Source organism: Ursus maritimus, unplaced genomic scaffold (assembly GCF_017311325.1).
Source record: "Ursus maritimus isolate PB19 unplaced genomic scaffold, ASM1731132v1 scaffold_36, whole genome shotgun sequence".
NCBI lineage: Eukaryota > Metazoa > Chordata > Mammalia > Carnivora > Ursidae > Ursus > Ursus maritimus.
The window spans coordinates 9877734-9899052 of record NW_024426230.1 but is presented as its reverse complement, the minus strand read 5'-3'; the positions used below and the strand labels follow the sequence as shown (position 1 = coordinate 9899052).

At 38.9% G+C, this 21319-nt stretch overlaps 1 protein-coding gene across 1 annotated transcript in view; it reads right to left on the bottom strand.

Annotated features, from left to right (window-relative positions):
* NPAS3 (neuronal PAS domain protein 3) overlaps positions 1-21319 on the bottom strand; it is a 711295-nt gene that overhangs the window by 554450 nt on the left and 135526 nt on the right. The window contains exon 3 of the mRNA XM_008710429.2: positions 11273-11517. Within this exon, the coding sequence (XP_008708651.2) occupies positions 11273-11517 (245 nt within the window). The remainder of the gene's footprint in view (positions 1-11272; positions 11518-21319) is intronic.

Below are 21319 nucleotides of genomic sequence, written 5' to 3'. Positions count from 1 at the left end.
TAGGTTAGTAAAATGAAAGAGAAACAAGACTCACTCCTGATCTCTAATGACACCACCACCAAAATGTTACCCGAAAACCTAAGGATTTATGTAATATAATAAGATTAAATCCTACAAAACCAAAATTCTGAGGGAAGTAACAGTTATATCCATTGTTTCAATGAATCAGCCTTTCATTTCAGATACGGCCTATTTTAAGAATGCTTTTCCCTTTTTATCTCAATGAAATATCCATGTGTTAAAAACTTATCTCATCAACTTTGAGATCTCATTATTTTAAGCATTAACATAATATTAAATTGCCTTAATATCCTCAAATTACCTGTGTATTTTAAGCAACACTCTAAATTTCCTCTGCTCTGTCACAGGATACAAGTCAAGACTTCTGACATGTTAGAATCTCAAACTGTATTTTTAAATAAATGTTGTGTGTTGACCATCTCTTCCTCCTGATTAACGTCATTTCAGAAATACAATCTTACCAAACAAAACAGAAACACAAGTTAGCTCTGATATGATAAAAATCCTAAAAAGAAATCCTAACATGCCTTTGTTAGTTTCTAAACTTAAGCCTCTCAATAAAATCTAGGCTCACTGCAGTAGAAGAATTCCCAAGTCCAACTACCCCATTTCCTAGGCAAACTGAGGCCAAAGAAATGTTACTTGTTCACAGTCACAGACACTTGAACTTGGAAGCATCCAGCTGCATTGACTGAGAGCATACTATTAGTAAGGCTCTAAAGACACACTGACGTGATGGAGATTCTCAGTTTCCATTGCATTCACACATTCTGCTGGCTCCATTGACCTTGTTTACATGCACTGTACCTTTGTTATGGGTTGTCAGAACTCCCTACAACAAGGGTCCCTTTCTTTCATCTCTGTCAACTTTTCCAGCAGGTGTTTGTATGGCAAAAAAAAAAAAAAAATGTAGTGACTCCCAATGAGAAGCTTTATTCTGTCTGCTAGATGCAAATCACACAGTAGCACAGGCTGAACAGCTCGACCCAGATTTTCTGCAACTTTGGGAGTCCAGTGTCCGTAGGAAAGACAATTGAAGGGCACGTTAGGTTGGGTAACCACTTTACAAAAGGTCCGGTGTGTGCCCAGAGTGAGGCTTACCTGCCTCTGCATCCTCATCCTCTGTCAGAGCTGGCTACAACATGCTGCATTTTACACATTTTGTTATGCGATCTTCATGTCTCTTTTCAAAATAGAAAATGATAGCAATTTTGCTTTTATGCTAAAATTCTTGTAAAAACCTGGATACTATTCATCTATTTTTACTGAAGAAAGCCAATATTTTAAAGTATTTATATAAAACCCAAACTGTGTACACAGTCTGTTTTCATCATCAGTGCTGATATTCAACACAGCCTTATTTCCCAAACTGTAAAATTATATATGAGTGATGTGCTTTAATTACAAAACTCTACTGAAAAATATATTTTTAAGTCCCTGTAGGGCTTTGGCAAGTGAGGACGATAAACTCACGGATTTTAATTTCCTCTACTACTTTGTACGGTAGTATTCACCCTTTGAGTGCTTGCTCAACACCCTGTGATTGACAGTCTCAAGGGACAATGGCAGAAGAGCACAACAATTTCCTAATGACTACACTTTAGTACTTCGGTAACCTGTTCACTTTAGTAAGTGCTCAAAACGAGACGATTCTGTACAGTCTGGTCGTATTTTTCCACTTTAGGTACATACGGTTTTGGAAATAGGTTCAATTCTACCTGCAAATAACTAATTCAGCTTTAATTCCAAACGTACTCATTTCTAATGTTCATAGTAACAGTGGATTTCTTATATACAAATCCCAAATCTCTTATTTCTAATGCTTTCTGTCATGATGGTTATAGCCATATGATGCCTTAAGCCCCCATTTGAATCAGAAAGACACCTAATATGTTATGTGGGGGAAATCAATCAGAACAATTATTTAACTGAACTGGCCAGTTGTTTGATTAGTCAAGTCAAAATGGCTGAACGACAGTCCTGTGCAGACAAAGCTTTAATCATGTTTCTCTTTGATAAGATCCTTCATCTATAGAGGACTCTGGAGAGTGCTGGTCTGGATCATTTGCTACATTAAATTGAGAAACCAGGCAAAACTAATAAGCCAGACTAAGCCAATGACTTAGTAGGACTATATGGTTACTTTTTCGGCAATACACACGATGCAGAGAACAGCATACATCCATGGAAACCTAGCAAATTATTCACCACCACACCCCTGGCTGGCATACAATTTAGTTATCCTGGCTATCACAGGATATCACAGTATGTAGACTACATGAACACACATTAGCTCTGAAGATAAAAACAAAAACAGGAATTTATCAGAAAGCATGTTACCCACCATTTATTGTCATCAATACACTTTTAAAACAAACACAAGACTCAACCCTTTACTACCACTAATATGCTGCTTACCACCTGGGTTCTAAAAAAGCCCCCAAGTCCCTTCTAGTTCTAAAGTTCTTCACAAGGGTTGGCAAACTACAGCGTGCAGGTCAAATCCACGCTGCTCTCTCTCTTCTACAACCCGTAACTCAAACGGTTAAAAAAAACTCTTAAGATTTCATGGTATGTCATAATTAGAGCTCAGCATCCACAAATAAAGTTTTATTGAAACACAGGCATATGCAGCAGGATACGGATGGTCTGCGGCTGCTCTTGCACTGTAACGGTGGAGCTGAGTAACGGAGACTCCTTGGCCCACAAAGGCTGAAGTATTTACTATCTGGTCCTTTCCAGAACACGTTTCCTGACCCCAGTCCTAGAATCTGTTAACTAGTTTTTGTCTTGGCTTTCGAACTTCCCCTTTTGGGTGATCGTTGGGCAGAGTGTGAAGACTGGACACTGTAACACTAGTTATAACTTTTGGTGAAGAATGGAGAGAGAATAACCAGGGTGTACAATTGTGCTTGTGTGACTCCTTATTGATGGGAATAGGTGGTTTATAAACTTTTTAAGAAAATTGTGTAAACAGCTTAATCAATTTTCTTTCTTCCATATCCTGACTGACATCGCAGTCATCAGTTAATCACCTTTCTTAAGTAATACGACCAGTAACGAAGCCCTAGAGAAGGGCGAGCCTCTGAGCACTTAACAGCGACCAGGTGAAAAGGCAGGAACCTGGGACAGGAGACGTTTCCACTTGGGTAGAGGTCTGTTTTTCTTATGTTTCCGTCATTAGAGTACATTATAGTGCTTTAAAAAAAATAACCTTTTTATTTTGGAATAATTTTAGAATCACAGAATAGTTGCAAAGTTAGGACAGAGAGTTCCAACACACCCTTTGTGCAGTCCCCCCTAATTTTAGCATTTAATGCCTTAAGTGATTTTGTTTTCATTGAATTATGACTCCTTTGCCTTTGAATAGCTTCAAAATGTTTTGTGGTTTTGAATATACTAACATTTGATCTAAAAAGGGCTGGTCTCTACCCATGAACCATGTATGTGCACATATGTTCGTGCACAATACAAGTGGGGAAGAGGATACCTATGGACAGCTGGTGACCTGTGCTGAGCTGAGAAACGAAATGCTCCTTATTATGGAGGAAAAGGTGCTGAGTTGGAATTCCAGAGGTCTAAATTCTAGTTCCAAGTCTGTTATTGGCTTTGTTTATATCACTAAAGTTCTTTCTCTATAAGTTTTCTCAACACAATAGCAGGGGGACTGAAACAGACGATCTGTACAATCTTTAAGCCCCAAATTCTTTTGGCCTTCTTCTCCTGCCCAGGCGCTGACATTTGCGGACACATTATGGACCCAGAAAGGATGTGAAAAGCTGCAGTCAATCAGTATTCAAAGCCACATTAGTTTTACAGGTGGAGGTCACCACATGTTTATTAAGGCACAGCCAAGAGTTATGCACAGTATCTAGAAAGCTGTTTCTGAAAATTAAAGCCACAGTACAATTTCAATCATATAAAGCAGTCAGAGGTGACTCCTTCTTTGCTATACCCATGAAATATTGTTATCTGCAGAGCACTGAAACTATATATTGTGCTTTGCAAGAGGTGATAGAGCTAACAAAAACACGTTAAAGAAGTCCAGCCCTAAAGAACAGGGCACATAAACTTCAAAGTCCTAAATAAGTGGGTACAAGTAGTAGAAGGCAATGTCATGACTAAAATATTACATTATTAAGAACAGGTAGCCTTCTTAAAATAAGTTGAATGTGACATGGAATGTAAGTACGTCCCCTACGATACGGCCAAGAGTAAAAAGCAAATCAAAACTATACAAAGTTTTAGATTCATATCTTGTCTATATCATATTTGGCACTTGGCTTATTTACTTTAAAATTTCGTTGTATGCTGTGTTATTTTCCTCTTTTTATTTATAATGATTGCACGTGTGCAAATCTTGGTAATCAACAAATAAAATCTTCTAAGAGAAGGAACTCCTGTATTTTTGAACCCAAAGCACCAGGGAGACGCGATCCTTTCCTGTAAAGGGGAATTAAGTAAAACAGAAGGAAAACAGAAATTTTAGCAGAATAAGAGGAGTTAGAGCACGTGGCTTTTGAAATTACTAATCAATAGCCTTAAAAAGCCCAATGGTCTCAGGAGAAGCTAATTTGAGACAATAATTGCTAAATCCTTTCTAACAAACTAGGGTATGGGATTAGAGAGTCAGTAATCACTCAGACCAGAACCACTCACAAAAAGAAAATTCAAAGGAGAAACTGAGGACTAGAGAGGACTTTATAACCCAGGGCACGTGGTTTATTTAATTTTATCAAAAGCTCTCATCTTCCTTCTTTCCTCCCTCCCTCCCTTCTTTCCTTCCTTCTACTTTTATTTCTCAGTAAATGGTAAACACCTCCAAGGCCAGGACTATACTTTATACTTTCTCTATATGACCCCACAACAGCCAGCAGAGGACTCAGAGGACTAAGAGAAAGTACTCAGATATTGGTTGAATGAACTTGAATTTAACACCCAAGACATGGGTTTCTTGAGACTACTGTTTTTATCTGTCAGCTCCTTTGCCTGTACATTACATGAGAGAAAAGGGTTGGCAGAAGGCCGCTCATCTGGGGACGGGGATTACCACCCCTCCTACCTCCTACTCGATACACTGTTTATTTTCCCTTTGGTTTCACACTATTCCCATCATTCTCCCTCCATTTTTCTTCTGCCCTTCTTTTTTTACTCTTTTCTTTCTTCATCCTAGCCTATGACTTAGACACACCCACAGTTCTCATCAGCATTATTCAGCTTGCCGATAGCTATCCCAAGATATAAGGTGGTACTATATATAATTTAATTTAAAAACATGGTTAAATACTTACTTTCCTGAGCCCTGTACATGGAAATACAGACATGCCTAAGATGTCCCAGACTGTTCCCTCAAATAGCTCACAGTGTAAAGATAAAGATAGGTATAGTAAGAAAAGAATTATGAATTGATACTTAAGCAACAGAAGACTCAAACAGTAACCTAGAGGAACAAATGATTAATGTTTTAGGGAAGGAGAGAAGATTCACCCAAGAAAGTGACATGTGAGCTGGGTTTCTAAAGATGAACAAGGATCCAGCAAAACCAAAAGAAGGAAAAGGGCATTCTGGTTAGCTGATGGGATGTACAAAGGTACAAACGTATGGTTTGAGGTATTCAGTATTTCTAGGGACAAAGAGGATGACAGCAGATAGGGGGACAGACTGGTGAGTCCCGACATAGAACGCAAAAGTACTCGCACACTCTTTTGTCCACATTTCTAAAAGTCTCCACAAAAAGTCCCGGAAGAAGTCTTCTGTTTTTTGCTCCTCCCTCTTACACCTTGACCATCACCATGAAAAGAGCCTCTCCCAAGTCTCTGCTGTCCCCTGACAGGGGGCAGACCTGAGCCGACCCCTGAGGAAGGAGGCAAGTCCAGCCAGAGCGATGGCAAGAAGTAACCCAATCAGCTCAGCTCAGCCTAAATCTGCCCAGCCCCAGAATGACCCGGAGCAACAAGAGGAGTCAAGTCTTGTGGCCCTGCTGCTGAGATGTTCTGACGGTTTGCTGCCCTGGCAATGGCGGACTAGCACCCAAGAGCACGCACGCGTTCTCAGTCGTCACGCTCACAACCAGGCTTCCGCTGCAGCAGTGTTTGGAGTGGACGGTAGCTCCGGACGCGCGACAGAGCCAGGCGCACTGAACGTCATGCTGACCCGTCCAACCCTCTGACAGGGAAACCAGCAGTGCCTGCCCATGCTGCATGCTGCAGACAGACGGAGTCCCCCCTCTGTGGAGAAGGGAGCTTTCCCTGAGAAAATGCAAAGCTGCACAGAATTACAGTCTCAGAGACATACTCTGCTCCCATCAAGTCCACATTTGTCAGAAAGCCCTTCATGCCCAGGCTCAGAGATGGCAATATAAACAAGGCTTGTCCTATCAGGACATAAATAAAATAAAGTAAAAGGTCAGTTCTTCAAGAAACTTCCTTCAGAAGTCATAACTTCACTAGAGAGATCGAAGAGGATAACAACATGTAATTAAAGAGCCTTCCTGGAAGCATACCTAAGAAAAGGCAATTATATCACATCATATTTCATATACTAGTAAAACCTGGCACTTGCTACCAAAATAAGCAGGCGTGAACATTGGCAGCTCAGCTTTTGGATGGCCCCATTTCCACTCGGTGCCACCCCTGATTTTGAAGACTTTTTATTTATTTATTTATTTATTTATTTATTTATTTATTGAGCGCACGCATGAGTGGGGGGAGGAGCAGAGGGAGAGAGAGAAGTAGACTCCATGCTGAGCACAGAGCCTGACGCAGGGCTTGATCCCATGACCCTGAGATCATGACCTGAGTTGAAACCAAGATTCAGACACTGAACCAACTAAGCCACCCAGGTGCCCCATGGAGCCACCCCTGACTTTGGATTGCGGAAAGTGAAATTGGAGACTAAAGCAGGAGTTGGGCCCCCAGTCTACTGAAAGTCGTAGAGGCAAGAACAGGAACCAAAGAAGGAGCAAGTCTCTGTCTTTTATCCTGCTCTCCTGCTCCTACAGGGAAGATTTGCTCAGAACCTAAGGGTTCAGTCTGGATACTACTATTTGCCTGCCTATAAAGAAAGAATACCACAGGCTGGTGTACATGCCATGCACGGATTCTAAGAAATTGCGGTTCACATTTTTTTTTTTTTTTAAATAATGTAGAGTAGGACACTTGCCCCCAAGTCTGAACGTCAGTTGGTAGAAGTAAATGTGTGTCAGCACACAGTAAAATGCCCAAACAGGAACTGGGAGACCTCTGAGCTGCTTAGACCAAGAACAATAATCATGCAGACGGTCTTGGATTCTCTACCTTCTGTGGAAACAGAATCATTTTTATAAAACGCTATCTAAGTTTGGGGAACAACCAGTATAGTAATTGAGCATTACTCTGAAAGATGTCCTCTACTCCACTGCTACACGTGACTGTCTTAAGCATGATGCTAACGTAACAGTTTGGTCTTTGCGTCACGCATTCCTTAAATAAAGACCTGCAGGTCTCTCCCCTCAGAAATACCTACCACTGCCTTCACAATAGGGGCCTTACATAGGGAAGGAAAATTCCATGAAAATAGTAAAATTGTTCCCTAATGTGTTCAATTTTAATCACCAGTTGGCTTGCATATTTTTCAACAGTTTCCTTCGAAAGCCTAAAAACATCTTATATTTTACATATCTGAGCATTGTTGCCTGACACACATACACAAATTGTTGTTTAAAAGCTACGATGCTTAAATTGAAATAAAACTTATGCTACGGTGGTAAATATTCCTGGATTAATAGAGTTGTAGCAGATATATACCAAAAATTGACTGAAGTCTGTGATATTAAAAAGACAGAAAATTTATCTAGTTTTAGCAAATGTCAAATCAGCAGCTATTGCTTTTAAGATTAATAAAAGATATAATGGTTTCTAGATAGCCTCTAAATAGAGATTACTATGAATGGAGAAGTGATTTACCAACAGTCACCACAATGAGATTTCTTTAAAGGTTACAATCATCAGTTATTTAGCTGAAACACTGCTGAGAATGCCTGGTCATTTCTTGAATAATGCATAATGTTCATTGTAGATTTGATCTGTATTATAACAATACAGATATTTCTAAAATAATGGAAAAAACTATCTGTTACCTTCCAATTGCTTAACATATCATTTCCATGAAGTAATTGACTCAGGACACATTACACACTGTCACCTGAGTGTTCTTTCTGCAAGCATAACTTGTAATAATCTATACACAATGGGCATCACAAAACAAACTCATCAACCTTTATAGACTTTTAAGAAAAGATGTGATGAAGACAGGGCAGAGTGAAGGACCTTTCTGAAGCAGTAAATTAAAATGATTAAGTTTCTATATAGTTGTGTGGGACAAATTTAAATTCAAGCTTTGAAATTTAATTATTAACATGAACAACTCATCACATTAAAAAAAAAAAAACATTGCCTACATCGTGTAAGTACTTTTCATATAAATTTCCAAATGCCTTTAGGTTTATTCAAGAGACTGCTTGGAGAAGCACAAAGTATAATGTCTGTCGTTTTATTGTGGGATTATGAACTGCACTTCACATGATGCTGCCGGCTATTTATATAAGCTTGTTTATCCACATGAACTTCTTCAAGGGCACAACATAGAAGACCTTAATAAATTAAAATGAATTTCTTTTGATGTTGTTTCATGAATGTTTGATCAGAATGAGTAACAGGTTTGCATTAAAGAATGGGAGTAGAGCAATAAAATATACATATATTGTACAGCAGACCCAGCTTACAGAACGTGCCCACTGCATTCCTAGCAACTTTGGAGAGCCAGGGTCAACTAGAGAGAGTCACTATGCTCACACCTTCACTGTCCCCCGTCTCTAGTAGTGCGAGTACACGTGCACCAGGTTGGATACTCTGCCATCATCTGCATGGGACTGTCAAACTAATCACACCTGTTCTCTCCTTCCAGCCTCCTAAATACCCATCTCAACCTTCCCGTTTCTCTCACTGACATCACCACGTCCTTCCACAGACCGAAATGCCCATGACGGCAGAGACCATATTTTATCTTTTGTATCCATCTTTATCATAAGTAGTTACGGCGTTTAATGGATTGAAGTCCACAAAGTAAAAATGATGTATCAGTCCTAGTCAAAAGCTGAGAGAATCCTGACCTGGAATGTTCGATAAAGCGGATGCAAATCAAATATCATATCTGGAAACAACGCCATGTGATAGAGCACTAGACCCAAAGGCAAGACAATGGATTCCCGTTTTAAATGTGCTAATACTTCACTTTGAGCTGTTTCTAGATCATTGTCCTCATCTGTAAATGAGGGCATGGTTCTACATGAGCTAGAATTTTCCATCTCTAAAAGGCCATAATTCTGAAAGTTATCAGGGTTATCACCTCACAGGAGAATGGACAGACCATGGAACCATTTTCCTCCTTGGGTAACCACCACTACCAAGGCAGCCTATCAACTGCCAACCCCTTTAAATTAAAAAATGGAAATAAAAGATAACTGTGCTAAGCAGGTTAAGCCACGTGCAGTCCCTCAATCAATGCATTTCAAAGTGAAGCCCAAGAATCTATTTTGCACATTTCTGACCTGTTACACCTACCCTTCTCATCGTGTATGATTTGGAATAAACATGATTGACCACTGAATAAACTCTTACGGATACAACATACTTACTAGGATTATATTCACATCTTTAGCTTGGGAAAATCTGCTCCGACCTTAGCATCTGGAACACAGATTGGTACATTACCAACTTGACGTCTGTATTTTTAAGGACAGAAGGGTTGTAAAAGGACAGCATGAGTGTGCCTTGCTACCTTATGCCAACACGCTGCCCTTAAGAGCTAACTCTGTTGTATGTTCTTCTCAATCTCTCAGTGTCATTCTTCTGCTCTAGAGCAAGAATCTGTGGACCTTGGCTTGTGGGCCAAGTTTGGTGGCAGCTGCCTGTTTTGTTAAGTGTGGTTTTATTAGAACACAGCCACACCCTACTGTTTACATGTTGTCTATGGCTGATTTCATGCTACAATGGCAGAGCTGAGAGCCTCTCAAAGCCTACAAGGGTTCCTAGATAGCCCATTACAGAAAATGTTTGCCCCGCTCTAGAGGGAAATAACCTGTTACAATTTAAATTCTAATTTTCCTGCTCTCATATGCGTAAGGAACAGTTTGTAAGTACCAACGTGGAGATATGAACAGACTGACACATGCATATATATGTGATTACACCTCTTAGCCCTCAATTGTAAATAGTCACTGCTTTTGATCCTTCATTTTAATTTGAATCCTCTAAGAGGTTACAGCTCCCCACTAGAACCCTTTCCTCCAACAGCCAGGAGTAGAGGGACTTCAAAGGTAGTTGTCAAGGTGTAATCACTTCACTAAAGAACCTAATTCCTTCCCCAGAGTTGCCTACAATTTTGCTAAGTATCCAGCTTTATGTCCACCAAAGGTCTAGATACATGGTTAGAGCACAAGAAGCCAGCAGATCCCTCAAGTCCAATGTCTTCAATAATACACCGTTAAAGATAGAAAATCAAAGGCCAACACCGCATTTACATCAATAAACATATGCATGCATATTCATATGCTAAACATGCTATAAATTACTAGAAGCTTCACTAACACAAAAGAAAATAGCTCTCTTACCTATCAGAGTGAAGAAGACCTAAAAACCTTTAATTAATAAGTTTTAAGAATGACTACACCAAGGATTTGGATGACAAATAAATGTTTATATTTAAACAATTTTTAGGCAATTTGTATAGAGTCTTGAAACATTAATACGTGAACTGTTTTATCAGTCAATAAAATCATTACTCAAAATGCCTACTACAGTTGGACTCGGCTCCCTTCCTCTCTTTGGTTACTAAAGACAGAAAATATTAGTTCCACCCTTTAACAAATAGTCTTATATTCCATCCATCAACAATAATTTGCATGTATTAGCATAACACAAATTAAACCCAAGAAGCACTTTAAGGTAAGTCATCTCATTCTCATTTCTCTGAAACCTTATATAAAGTGATAGAATATTTAGGCTGACAGACTTTTGGAAAATAAAAAAGAAATAGAAGAGGTTTATTTCACCTTCACATGGTGTCTTTCTCATGCAGAGTTCAGATTTCCACATTTGTATCCCTTTAAAGGATTTGATATGCAGGAAAAGAAGAAAGGATGATGGTAAACATTTCATCTTAGAGACACCTACAGACCACCATATTCCAGAATAAACAGGGGCTTAAAACTTACCTTTTACTGATGTGTTAGGTGGAGGGCCTTCCATTCGCAAGTTCCACGGAGGGTCCCCCTGGTTAGCAAAGTCCCTCATTTTCAGATAGCTAATTGTAAGTCGAATGATGGATGCCTTGTCGAGCTGGCTAGTGATGGCTGCAGGAAGAGGCAACAACTTGGCCAATTCATAGAACTCAAAATTTTCTTTTCCCCGGCGGGAGCGAGCAGCATCTCGGGATTTCTCCTTTCTCAATGCTTGTAAACTGCAATCAAAGGAGTGAAAACGTGCTCATTAGAACATGTGTTTCTGACATAAGATAGAAATTGTTTTCTTTTTATTTCCTTTTTTCCTCTCGCAAAAATCTACCAAAATCTTCTTCCAAATTCTAGGACCATGGTAAAATGAATTCTAGAGAATGTCACTAAAACCACAAATTCTACCTCTGGACTTACTTTTCACAAACTTATGTGCAATGAATAAAAGTCATTTGCTTATTAGGTTTTTTCCTCTATTTGGCCATGCATTGAGATACATTCTTTGTTTCTAAGACCTAAGATTTACAGGTGAAGTTTGATGTTACCAGCTATAAGCAATTGAAAAGATGAGGCTAGTATTTATATATCTATTCTCAGGCTAATGATTTTGTTCATTTAATGGTTATCACTATAGGATCTTAAGCCATCAAAAGCACCCATTCTTAAAAATGTATTTCAGTTATCGTCTTGGGGAACAAAGGGTAAACATTAACATTTTATTTGTTGATTCTGTGAATTGCGTTTATATGCTTCTAGTCCTCAATAAGGACTCAATAAGAAAACATCCCATTGAAAATGAAGATTTCAATGTAACTTTATAAATGTGCTGGTAATTGGTTGATAAGAGAAACTTTCATTCTTTATTAATGAATATACATTAGTAGATGGACAGATTCTCTAAGATACTGGAGAATAAAATACATCACCCAGAAAAGTCAAACTTTAAGATAATATAAATTTAATGTTAAAAGATAAAGCCCTGGGGCGCCTGGGTGGCACAGCGGTTAAGCGTCTGCCTTCGGCTCAGGGCGTGATCCCGGCGTTCTGGGATCGAGCCCCACATCAGGCTCCTCCGCTATGAGCCTGCTTCTTCCTCTCCCACTCCCCCTGCTTGTGTTCCCTCTCTCGCTGGCTGTCTCTATCTCTGTCGAATAAATAAATAAAATCTTTTAAAAAAAAAAGATAAAGCCCTCTATGGGTTATTAAAATTTATAAGCATTATAGACATATTACTTCACAGAAGATGCAACAGGTGGGATCCAGCATTTTCCTTTAACTATTCATGTGCATTTCTGTTTGAAGTTTGCTCACATTGCTGAGGGCAGAATCTGGCACAACTGAAGTTGTGTTTGAGCATCTGACAGAATTCCACCTATTCTGAATTGCTCTGTTTTATGTCTGACAAGAAATAAAACCCAAATCAGACCCTGGTGATAAGTAATTGGGCAATATTTACAGTATCAAGGTGCTATTAAAATCATTTGCAAATTTCCATTTTATGGAGCTCTGAAGGCATTTTACAATCTTTGAACCTAGCTTTCTGGTGCCCCGTTATAAAATAACAAGAAAGAAAGAAACACGCAAGGAAGCAAGACCAGAGCAATAGATCAAATTGAGGTCGGCAATGCGGCCCCAATCTCTAGCAGTATAATATGGACAATAACACCTCCTATTACACTATACCACATCTGATGTTTTTCATGGTAAAAACATTGTATTCACTGCAGACACTTAGAATCTCTTAGTGAGTATCTATATAATTAAAGCAATGCCATCATACTCTGGTCAAATACTTGCTAAGGCAATATCCCAGCTGTTTTCACTCTATTAATAAAAGATTCTACATTAGCTAACTAACCTATTTCTCCGAACTACACAAGTTCATGTTATCATTTTCAGCATCACGGCAGTCTCAGACAACAAACCTTTGCCGTTCGACGTCTCAAGTGTTAACCTCAGGCAGAAACATCACTAATTTACAAGGGAAAAGCATGGTAATGCCACTTATTTCCCCAAATTATCACTGGTCCTCATGCAACTTTATAGTCCATTCTGGCTTGTTGAAAATTATGTAAATAAACTGAGAGATGCCTTAAAATCTGACAAAGTTTAAGTATAACCAGCATGTAGGTTAACATCTTAGGATAAAAGAACCATTCATACCCCTCTCTTGATACAGCAAAAGCAATCTATCTAACACCATTTAGGTCAGCTGAGCCAAAAGAACCATGTCCTTTGACACATTTTCTCTACCACTTGTAGAGTGCAGTGGTTCAAGTTCAGTGCTTTGCTCTCTTTATGTTCTTCTCATCAAATAATACTCCAGAAGGTAGGCTAAACTTACAATTTTTGTTGTTATTGTTCAGTAAGTGACTATGATGGAGCTCCAGAACAGAAGTTATAAACTCAAGAGCTCCCCGGGGTAAGGAAGGGAATGTCCATGAGTGAAGAGGCCTCATGGCCACTGTCAGGACCTGGGGGACAACAGCTCAAAGGGACAGCATGGACAGTTTCAGCTGACTGCTGTTCCAGAGGAAGGCACACCTGCTGGTGCCAGATTTCTGGTGTTGCTCTTTCTAGAGAACACAATCTGAATTTTTATATGGCATTTCCAATTTTATGTTATGTTTTAATTTTATATTGAAGTTTTAAAAAATAATGCAAGCCTAATAAAATAAGTCATTTGGCCAATAAATGAGCAGGGATGCATTTTACAATCGGGTTAAGAATTTGGGGGGCCAATTTTGAAGGCAGTTTTACATGGATGTTATATGTAACTTTCCCTTTACACATGTCACTCAGAGGATCTCAAATGGGTTCATCTGTTATCTAATTAATATTACCAATATTCATACTAGGAATTTCTCTGTTCAACTGAAGGAAGTAGAAGATTAGTCCATTATTCTGAAATTGATATTAATGCATAGGTTTATCAATAATTTGAGGGGAAAAAAACCCTTATTCTATGGAGGAGGTAGGCAAAGCCCAAGATCACATGCAGCAATTCAGTGGGCTCCAACGGCTAGGTAGAGGAGGAATGGCTACCTCTTTCCACTCCATGGAAGGCGAATACATAGACACTAGTGCCTTTGCGTGCCTCGCCTAACCAAACTCTTGCCTAGCCTAATTCTGACACCTGACTTATCGAAAGTACTACTGGGCATGGAGCACCTGGGTGGATCAGTCAGTAAACCGTCTGCCTTCAGCTCGGGTCATGATCTTGGGAGTCTTGGGATCAAGCCCAGCATTGGACTCCCTGCTCAGTGGAGAGCTGGCTTCTCTCTCTGCCCCTCACCCCACTCTCATGCTCTCTCTCACTCTAATAACTAAAATCTTTTAAAAAAAATAAAAAATTTGAAAAATAAAAATAAAATACTACTGGGCAGCACTTACTTCATGTGTTCCTGACGCACCTTCTTGTTGGTTTTCTCCTCTCTACCCCTATGCTTTTTTTTTTTTTTTTAACTCTAACACTCTGTGTTACCCTACTGGAGTAATTGGCTTGGCCATAATCTTAATACAAGGGTTTCCATGACTCCCACAGGACAGCATTATACAGACGCCGCAGTTCAGAAGACTCAGAATAATGGCACTGTGTCTATAATAAGTAGCAATTGGTTTTGAGGGCAACAGCAATAAAATACAGTCAAAGGATTATAAAGGTTATAGAGATGCTGATAGAAGAGATTAAGCTAAAGACCCTAAGACAATGACACAGATTGTGGATTAAGTTTATACCTGCTTTTGTGAAGTAGAGCCCAGTTGTAAGTAATTCTTCAATTGAATTAGGGACTACATTAAAACTTAAAATTAACTGTGTATTTGTACATTCTGTTCTAAACCAAAAACTTTCATTGTACTTCTAGAATACTAAAGAAAGAATGGAATGATTGTACACGAATAAAATGTAAAGTGCTGGGGTGCCTGGGTGGCTCAATTGGCTAAGTGTCTGACTCTTGGGTTTGGCTCAGATCATGATCCCATCAGGCTTTTGAGATGGAGTCCTAGGTCTCACTCCTGCTCAGCAGGCAGTCAGCTTGAGATTCTCTCTCTCCCTCTGTGCTTCCATTGGCACACACGCACTCTCTCTCTTTCTCTCTAAAATAAATACATAAAAATCTTTTTAAAAAATGTTATGGTGCTGATCTCTGCCTCGTAAAAAATGGTTCGACTTCAGACAGACAGTAAGTTAGTCCCTGCGTCCAAACTTCCCACTGCTCTGATGTTCTCCACCTAGTCTTTGGATAAATAGAAAAAGAGACTCTTCCTTAATCCTCAGCAAACCAAAATTTCAAATCTCTGATGACAATATTATCATCCTCACCGATCATCACCACCACCACCAAAACAACAAAATCAACAATTTCAGAAGACACACACACGTATTAATTAATTTATAAATAAATCAAGAGGTCATATGCAAAATTGTGTGTATACTTTGGGGAAGATAGTAAATAATTTTCAGAATCTCCAAGGGGCTTCTTCACAACCAAAAGGGTAACAATCTAATATCTAGGATTTCCTATCATAAAACTTATAAAGTTGATTCCCCCCCTCTTTGTCATTGACGTCATCATAATGAACTCTCCTTAACAACCATCCGTTGTTAAAAATATTAATGTATTGGGGCGCCTGGGTGGCACAGCGGTTAAAGCGTCTGCCTTCGGCTCAGGGCGTGATCCCGGCGTTCCGGGTTCGAGCCCCACGTCAGGCTCCTCCTCTATGAGCCTGCTTCTTCCTCTCTCACTCCCCCTGCTTGTGTTCCCTCTCTCGCTGGCTGTCTCTATCTCTGTCAAATAAATAAATAAAAAATCTTCAAAAAAAAATATTAATGTATGTTTATTTAATTTTCTGCCTCAGTTTCTTTCATCTATGAAATGGGATGATAATACTATCTGCTTCAAAAGGTTCTTGTTGAAATTAAATGAGTTAATTTTTTTAAGATTTTATGTATTTGAGAGAGAGAGTGAGTGAGCAAGTGAGCACACGCAGGGGAAGGGGCAGGCAGAGGGAGAAGCATGTTCCCCGCTGAGCAGGGAGCCCGATGCAGGGCTCAATCCCAGGACCCTGGGATCATGACCTGAGCCGAAGGCAGACGCTTAACCAACTGAGGCACCCATGTGCCCCAAATGAGTTAATTTTTATAAAATATTTAAATGGTGCCTGACACACAGTAATACTATATAAGATATATTAAATGAAAACCTAAATTTGCTTCACACTAAATGTTCTATGGTTTTAGGTCTACAATACTCATTTAAAATGTACACACTGTTCTCACCAGTATCATTTCTCGTCACTGGTTCTGACATATCACATTGCATACTTAAAGCAAAATAAAACTCCTTTATTGCAATGATACTGATTTTTCATTATAGTCTTCCTTATGCCTATAGTCTGTTGCATACCACAGCCATATTTAATGAGTTTTCAAATAAAACTTATTCCATTAATGAATGATTAAAAGGTTCAGAAATCAATGATTTTCTTACTAGGAGTAATAAGTGGGCATTTTTTAGTTCACTAAAGTATAAAAAAATAAAAAAATCAAAATTGCAATGATAATTATTGGTCAGAATGATCTTATGAGTACTCCTGGCAGAAAGGTGATCTTTCAAAGTATCTTTCAAAACCTCACAAATCTAGAAATTCTCCTTGATGTCGGATGAAACCCCAAATCCAGGACCATGGAGAGCTCACCCATCCTGCCTGGTAGGTGGGGAAATATGAAAGTGCCGGCGGCATTTGCTGCTTTAGCTTCCACACGGGGGTGGGGGGGGGGCAAAGCTAATAATGAAATTCTTCTTGAGACAGAAACAAGCAAAAGATAACAGCAGGGGAAGAAAAAGTAAAAAGTTAAAGAACAGGCACTGCCACTATCACAAAGCCAATATTATGAAATTGACTCAGTATTTGCAATTTCTCTGAAGCTGCCACGGAACTGGATAAAGATGTCAATTATTTATTGGGCCACTTGTCCATGGTGGGGAAAAAAACAGATAACTTTGCACCTGATGACTCATTAAATTAAAAGAGGTAAGGTATCCTTTGTGGCTTATCAAATTTAGCTTTGCAAAATTGATTACTTTGATTTCCTACTCGCAGAAATAGTTACAATGATTATGGAAATAATATAGCTGGAGATCTACAGGGGATAACAAGGAGCAAAGTAACTGTCACAGAGTAAAACAAAAGTAAGTCAACTTAAATGTTTCTTCTTCTCCGATGACTTCTTCATAGCCAGATTTTTATCAGTTCTTTTCATATAATTTATAATTGTATTTGTGGAACGGCTCCTGATAAGGACATTATCAATAGATTCACACTATGTCTACATGAAAATCTACTCTCTCAGCCTCAGTTTTAATACTTTCATGTAAGCTCTCAGAATACAATAACCCATCACTATAAAAGACCACAGCAGATTTTGGTCCTCTAATTGTAGGGGAAAGAAAAGGTAGAGTCAGAACCACTTTTATTTGGCCTTTTTAAAGTACTTCTAAGGAGGCAGAAAGTCAGGTTTTTATGGATTTTCCTACTTGTTTTGCTTAGAAGAACCCAGCACTACAGACTTCTACTATTTATCAATTAATCTGGCATGCAGCCTCAAAGGAAGAAGGTCGACCTGTATTAAAAATGCAGCCATCAAAAATTCATCAAAGGTTTCAGCATTTTAACTCATGAACCTTTGAACACCTGCATACATGTCAGATCTCTGGTCATAGTTAACAGTGAAATCTATAGTTACTCCAGTACCTTCTCCTGCCCTGACATGAGCAGAATGAGGAGGATTCCCAGGGAAAAAGTAAAGATTCTATAAGCACTGCTTGCCCTTCTTTCACTACTTTCAACAAAACGGCCCAATACACATTGGCATCACATAGAGTTCAAAGTCAATCAAATCAACCTACTGCAAAGAAAAAAAAAATCTTTCAAGAGTATTTTTCCTCATGATTGTAAATATCGGCTTTCTTACAAGGCAATATAATTGAGAAATGCATAAACAGCTATTATCTAGCAGGGTTATACACTGCATAGCTCAAAAATTGGAGTCTTTTAATGTTCTCCAAGAAAAGGTAATCATTTCAGAAACCTTCCTTTAATGTGTGAAGGAAAGAGTATACAGTATATGCTGGAAGTTAAAACTGGAACCTTCAAGTTCAAGGTAAGAACTCTGCTGCTTAACTAATGCACTGCTCATAGCTGTCATCATTAATTTATGTTAGCCTCTGTAAACATCAAGAGTATAATAGGCCAATTTCACAACTAAATATAGATGCACATTTTGCCCTTATATAAATGGCAGATTGCTGCTGTAGATCATTGCTGCAGCAACACGTCAGTAAAGATGCACTGTTTGATGGTCTGATGCTCACACAATATATAAAACCAGTTGTAATGGTTGTTTGGAAGCAAAGTGTAACATAGCAGCAAAATTTCATTTGTTCCACAAACTCAGGATATATTAAGCTTGGCTGACAAAGACTGTTTGATGTGCTAAATCAGTTTGACCTTCATTCTTGCTTTATTTTTCTCATTTAACATGTGAAATGACCATTATTTTTCCCCATGTGAGAAAATATCATGAAATTGATTGCTTTCAAAAAGTGTCAAGAACATCTGCAACTGCGAACATTTGATAAAAGTATCAAACTTAGGATGCATCCTTAAAATTTTTAACTAAGATATATTCTGATTGAATAATCATGACCCATTTTTTACTTGCAGTAAAATAGATCAAAAGAGTAATTAGAGCCATTCAACTGAGTGCCTTCCCTCATCTTCAGAAAATGCCTTGTGTATGTTTGAACTTAATAATTAAATTAATTGGTTTTAGCCAATGAGCGTTTTTATTCTTAACACTTTAAATAAGAGGATTTAATTCCAGAATGAGTCATTAGAATAGTAATAAAGAAAGCTGAGAGGTCTGCACAATCCTTTTCAACCAATGTTCACCTTGATTCAAATAATCCTTGAATGAACCACAGCAAGACCAAACTATTCATTGTATGCTTTGGTGTCTGCCAAAAACCTCATGAATCAAAGTGTTTTGTTCTTCATTTTCCCCCAGAACTTTAAGCTGTACAACTGGCAGTTCCATAATAATGGAAAAACTGTGGCTTTATCAAGTAATTTCTCTCCACCCAATAAAGAGCACTTTACCTTGGAGCAACTTGTATATTTCACACCTTAAATTTCTATTTACCAAATCAGCTAATCACTTCACAATTGAACTCAGAACAAAAAAAAATTATCAATTAAAGTGGTTGAAACTCCTGCAAATTATCATTTAGGAATGAAGTAATTGCTTTCATCAGGGCAGAAAAGCCCGCCAGAACAGAAATGTCACTTTAGATTAGTGTTCTCACTCCTGAAGCTATGGATGACACAGCTGATATAAGACTAAATGCCAAGACCAATCAATTGCTTTTGTGGCTCTGCTCTGAGCTGCTGTAAAAGGGGCCATTTTCTAGGATCTACTCTTCATTATAGTAAATGCTATCTCCTTGGTAACATAATTCCATTTCTCATAAATTCTGTCTGAGAGCATTGTCCTAACAATGGATGTTTGTGGAAAAGAATGCTGTTGGTTTAATGCACAGAATTAAGTGTGAATGGCTGTCAAACTGCTATAGTTTACTAGTTCTTAAACATAAATTGAAGTCTTATACATTAGAAAGAATTCTTAGGGAGAAATGAATGTCCTGAACAAGGGTAAGATAGTGTATTTGAAGGCTCCGTGCTACCGGTTTAGAATTTTGACTATTCTAGTATTTATCTGTCCTGTACATTAAATCAGTCAGCTCCCACCAGAGGTGGGTGAACACTTCACTTACTTTCTCAGCAGTGTAGTTTGCAAATGTGAAACCTCAGAAGCAAATATGGACTCATTAGGCAACGGCATGCGATTTGTGAATAGCCACAACTGTGTTAAAAGAAAAAAAAAAAAGTGTTCTTTGAGCTGAGCCCTTCCTGGAAAGCATCCAGATCTTAATTTGTATTGTTCATCCTCCTGAAGTTACAAGAATCTGGATTGCAGGCTCCAATTAAAAGGAAACTGAAGAAGCTAATACAGTGAGAAAGCAGCCATTCCCTACACTGTTCTCTTCAGGTCTGAAGTTTAGAAAGAGATTCAGGATCACGGGCCTTTGCCCGACATGGGATAAAGCCTTTCTCATCCTGGTGAGCACACATGTGTAACTTCCATTAACAGTAACAGGAGTCGTGAGCACACATTGAGAAGAAAGTCTACTGCTAAATATTTGAAAGGGTCAGAGCATCTCTGCTGAAAGGCAAAATGAGAGGGAATGGTGGGCACCTGTGACAGCGGGACATTTTACTGACCATGCAAAGGGCAATTGCTGGAATTGCTACCACTCCAAGGAGCTATAGTACTGATTTCCTTAGTATCAATAGCAGGAAAGTACACATGACGTTTCTGCTTTTTAAGATTACTCAGTCCCACCAAAGAATAGCATGAACCTTAACATAATAATAAAAGCAGACATGTTTGAATGCTTACTCTATTTTGGCCACAATCTAAAGGTTTTAAATATCATCTCATTTAATTCATGGTTGCCAATATCAGCCATAAAGGGAAAAAGGGTAATTGCAACTACGGAAGACAATGTCTGGATACACTGGAAGCTAGAAAACAGTGTTGCTTTCAGCTCCTCTTTTGGGGACCCCCGCAGGGATTTTGTACTTCCCCTCAAACTTGCCACATCCTTCACCCCAAAACTAGGATATTTTTTTTAAGATTTATTTATTTTAGAGCTCAAGTGCAAGGTGCGGGGAGGGAGCGTAAGAACAGAGGGGGAGGGAGGACAGAAGCAGACTCCCCACTGAGCACAGAGCCTGATGCAATGTGGGGCTCCATCCCAGGACCCTGAGATCATGACCTGAACTGAAATCAACAGTTGGAGACTTAATTGACTGAGCCACCCAGACCCCCTAAAACTAGGAGATTTCCTGTCTCTGGGATGTCTTTTCCGAGATCTTGTCCTTCTGGTGCTAAAGCAGGACAAT